The 3,796-nt window shown below is 29.9% G+C and overlaps 1 protein-coding gene across 3 annotated transcripts in view; it reads left to right on the top strand.

The window, feature by feature from the left end:
* The window catches only part of LOC107641192 (LEAF RUST 10 DISEASE-RESISTANCE LOCUS RECEPTOR-LIKE PROTEIN KINASE-like 2.4), a 76,104-nt gene that overhangs the window by 55,839 nt on the left and 16,469 nt on the right, over positions 1-3,796 (top strand). The window contains exon 2 of one of the 3 annotated variants that reach the window (XM_021102875.1): positions 701-710. The exons of the other annotated variants lie outside the window; for them this stretch is intronic. Coding sequence (XP_020958534.1) covers positions 701-710 — 10 coding nt within the window. The remainder of the gene's footprint in view (positions 1-700; positions 711-3,796) is intronic. 3 annotated transcript variants of the gene reach the window in all.

Here is a 3,796-nt window from a genome sequence, read left to right as displayed (position 1 = left end):
AATAGTATCTATTATATATGAATAAATAGTTAAATTAGTTTTTAAAAAATCACACAATTTTTAAATTAATTTTCAAATAATTTTTAATCAAATTCATTTCTCAAAAATTTTAAAGTTAGTCATGCTAGTCTTTTCATTGTTGTCATCATTTATAAAATTAGATCAAATTAATTTTAATTAATAAATCTTAATCTCAATTTTATGTATGAATATCTACTCTACTATACATATGCAGAATCTGATTATCACCAAAATTGTATGCACAATCCATCTGTCTCAAATACCTCTCAACAGAGTAATTTCCAAACTTACCACAAGTAGTCCACAAGGCTTGCATCCAACAAAATGTGTCACAAGTGGCCACTTATGATCACCAATATCAGGGTGAATGGGTGATAATTCTCAATCATCTCTTCATAAACGATCCACAAGAACTCCCAAATAGTCATGCAAGTACTAAGTAGTAATCATTTTCGAAGTACATTTTTTCATCCAAATAGCCATGTTATGAGAAGGATATGGGTAGGGGTGGCAATACTACTCGAACCCCGTGGGTACCCATCCCGCTTTTACCTGTTCGAGGCGGGTAATTATCCGTTCATATTTAAATTTTTACTTTAATTTATGTTATGTATATAATGATGGTTATATAAATTTTAAAATTTAATTTTATTTGTTGAATTTTAATAATTATAGGAGCGGGTAGGGGTTGCGGGTACCCGCAGGAACGGGTTAGGATTTAACTTCTTACTACCAGCGGGTAGAAGCGGGACGGGTTCGATGCGGGTTAGTGTAGGGTAGGATGGGATCGGGTAGAGGCGAAAACCCGCCCATTGCCACCCTTAGATACGGGACTTGTTTCGAACAATGAAATTTGAAAAATTAGAGTATTGTTGGAGCCTTCTTTTGCACCGTTGGTCAATTAGTGATTTTGGGCCTAATGTGTATGGTGCGTTTGTAGGTTACTTCCTTGTTGCTGGATGGCTCGTCAACGAGAATCGTGAAGATATCAAAAGTGACGTAGTTGGTGGTGGTGGTTTTTTCTAAGTGTTGTGTTGTTCTTCGAGAACGAAACCGTGCGAATTGAGGTGGTGGCTGAGATTATTGAAGCTTTGTTGAGGGGTTTCAAACTTGTCGCGCCAACAGTGTTGTGGAGGACGATGACGGTGAGAAAAAAGTATAGGAACGTGAACGGCACCATGGTGGAAGGCACGGCGAATCTAACGGACTCTGTTGGGAGGGTTTTTTACTCATTGAGAGTGAAGAGAAGTGTATGTGGTTAAAGTGCGAGTGAGTATAGTTTTGTCAAGAATATAAAACGGCGTTGTTTTATATGGTGACATGGATTTTAACATGTCACGTTAGTTTCTATTAACGTCCTTAGCGAAGAAATTGATGGAAGGACTAACGTGACTAATTTAAAAATTTTTAAGGATAAATTTAATTAAAAAAATTATTCAAAGACTAATTTAATAATTATGTGATCTTTCAAGAACTAATTTAACCATTTACTCTTATATATATTATTGTAAATATGTATTAATCTCATAAATTCTATAATGTACCTAATCTATTTTTAATATATAAAAGTAGATACATAAGTTTACCCACATTATTTCTAAGCTATTTCTCTTCTTATATTAACGCCATGTCAGCAACATCGTTTACTTGGCAAAATTTTAGAATCAACCACTCAATTTTTGCCAAATCATCTATTATTTCCAAATCAGTAAAAAAAATAAAATATACAAAAATAATACAATAATCACCAATGACAATAATTAAAAATTAATAGTGTCTAACCAAATTTGTAACTTACAAAGACATTAAATTCATATTCCTATATTTATTATATCTTACCATTGTAAACAATACAAGACATTTATCACTCCAATAATTAATTTATTAATTTCTATAAATAACTCATTCAATGTAATAAACATCCATATTACAAATGTCATAATAATATTATTAATCATAATAAATTTTACGTTACAAATATTCAAATTCTATACTATTTGAATTACTTATATAAGTCTCTTATCACTATTTCTTCAAATTATATCAAATTTAGCACAAAAAATTTATTTTCGAACTACACAACATTTGTGGCACATGTAATCAAACACTACAATATCTAACGATAAGGTAACTCTATATACTTTTCATAATCTCATCTATCAAATTATTAGTTACTAACCCAATACTTATTTTAGGTTCAAAATTCAATTAAAGGTTTCAGATCAAAGTGGTACAACAACTTTTGTACTATTTGATGGCGAAGTAAAAAAATTAAAAAATTATTGGGTACAACTGCTTCAAATCTAATGACAGTAATGACATTGAAGCACCACCCCAATTGAAAAATTTGTGCAACCTCACTTATATTTGAAGTCAATGTAAATGATTTTAATCTTAAAGAAAGTTCTCAACAATACATTGTAACTAAGACATTTGTTCTAACAAAAAACACTAAATTTCAACACCCATTTGTTACATATCATCAGACGAATATCACATACCCATCAAGAGATTAAGGAGAAAGAAAACTATAAAAATTTAAGACACATTTTCGGAAGAAGAACGTACTTGCAAAGATGGAACAAACAACACAATAGAAAGTGCATATAACTCAATAATTCATAAAGAACATGCCTTCACAAGAACTTACACAAAAAGAAGAAAGTAACAACTCTAACCAAAACCAATAAAAAAAAGAGGACGAACACCACATAAGAAGAGTAAATTTATCAACTAAAATAAATACAAAAATCAAACCACCAAATAAAAATATTATTTTGTACATACAACTTTAATATCTAAATTTTTTGTACTACAAATTATTTTAAATAAAATACTTTTTAAATTTAACTTTAGTTTACACATTTAATTTAATTCTATAAAATATACGGTAAAATAAGACAAAAAATATAAAGACTAATACCAATCTTAATTTGTTTGTCATCTTTAATATTGTCATTAACAACAACAGAAATTAGCACAATTCCATTCACTATAATTTCTAAAAGAATTTGCAACAACCTTCCCAACTTTCCATCAACTGCTTCTTGCAGAGTTCCTTTTTCATTGTGGCACCGACCCAAGTTTTAAAATATTCTTTTATAGTATCGGACAATTTAAGGGCGACTATCATCACAAATTCAAGTACATCACACTTACAAGAATATTCATAAACAATAAATAGGTAGTGAATATTTTTAACATTCTTACCACACAATACACACAAGTTATTATTATAATCAATTACACCACTCCTACTCAAATAAAAATTTTAATTCGAAGTGAAACCAAACTCCTCCAAATAACTTTTGTAAAGCTATAGCTCAAAACTTACACAAAAGAGTTAATAGTAAACCGTCTATTTTTATCAAATTTTTATACAACTGTATCTTCTCTTTCTCTTATTAACTTAGTAGCTTGTAGAACACCATGAGTTGACTTATCAATTCCAATTTTTATTGAAAGATATTTCTTTTCCATTAAAATCCACACTCTCACCCATCCCAAAATCCACACTTTCTTATGGTAGAATTTTTTTTTGTTTGAAATTAAAAAAGTCTTAAAACTAAAGTTTTTAAAACACCATACTGCAACCAATTATCTTTCCAAAATCTAATCTTCCTCCCATCTCCTGCCTCTATAGATAAATCATTAATCATCTTCTCTTTCACCATATGCTTCTTGATTTGAAGTTGATAGATGTCTTTTCATAGGCTATCTCTCATAAAAAGCGTTTGAGTGGATAATATTCGATTTCGATCTAAGTTTTTACATG

The sequence above is a fragment of the Arachis ipaensis genome, chromosome B05, assembly GCF_000816755.2.
Source record: "Arachis ipaensis cultivar K30076 chromosome B05, Araip1.1, whole genome shotgun sequence".
In the NCBI taxonomy this organism is placed as follows: domain Eukaryota; kingdom Viridiplantae; phylum Streptophyta; class Magnoliopsida; order Fabales; family Fabaceae; genus Arachis; species Arachis ipaensis.
Note: the sequence above shows the minus strand (reverse complement) of the source record. Positions and strands in the feature narration are given on the sequence as shown.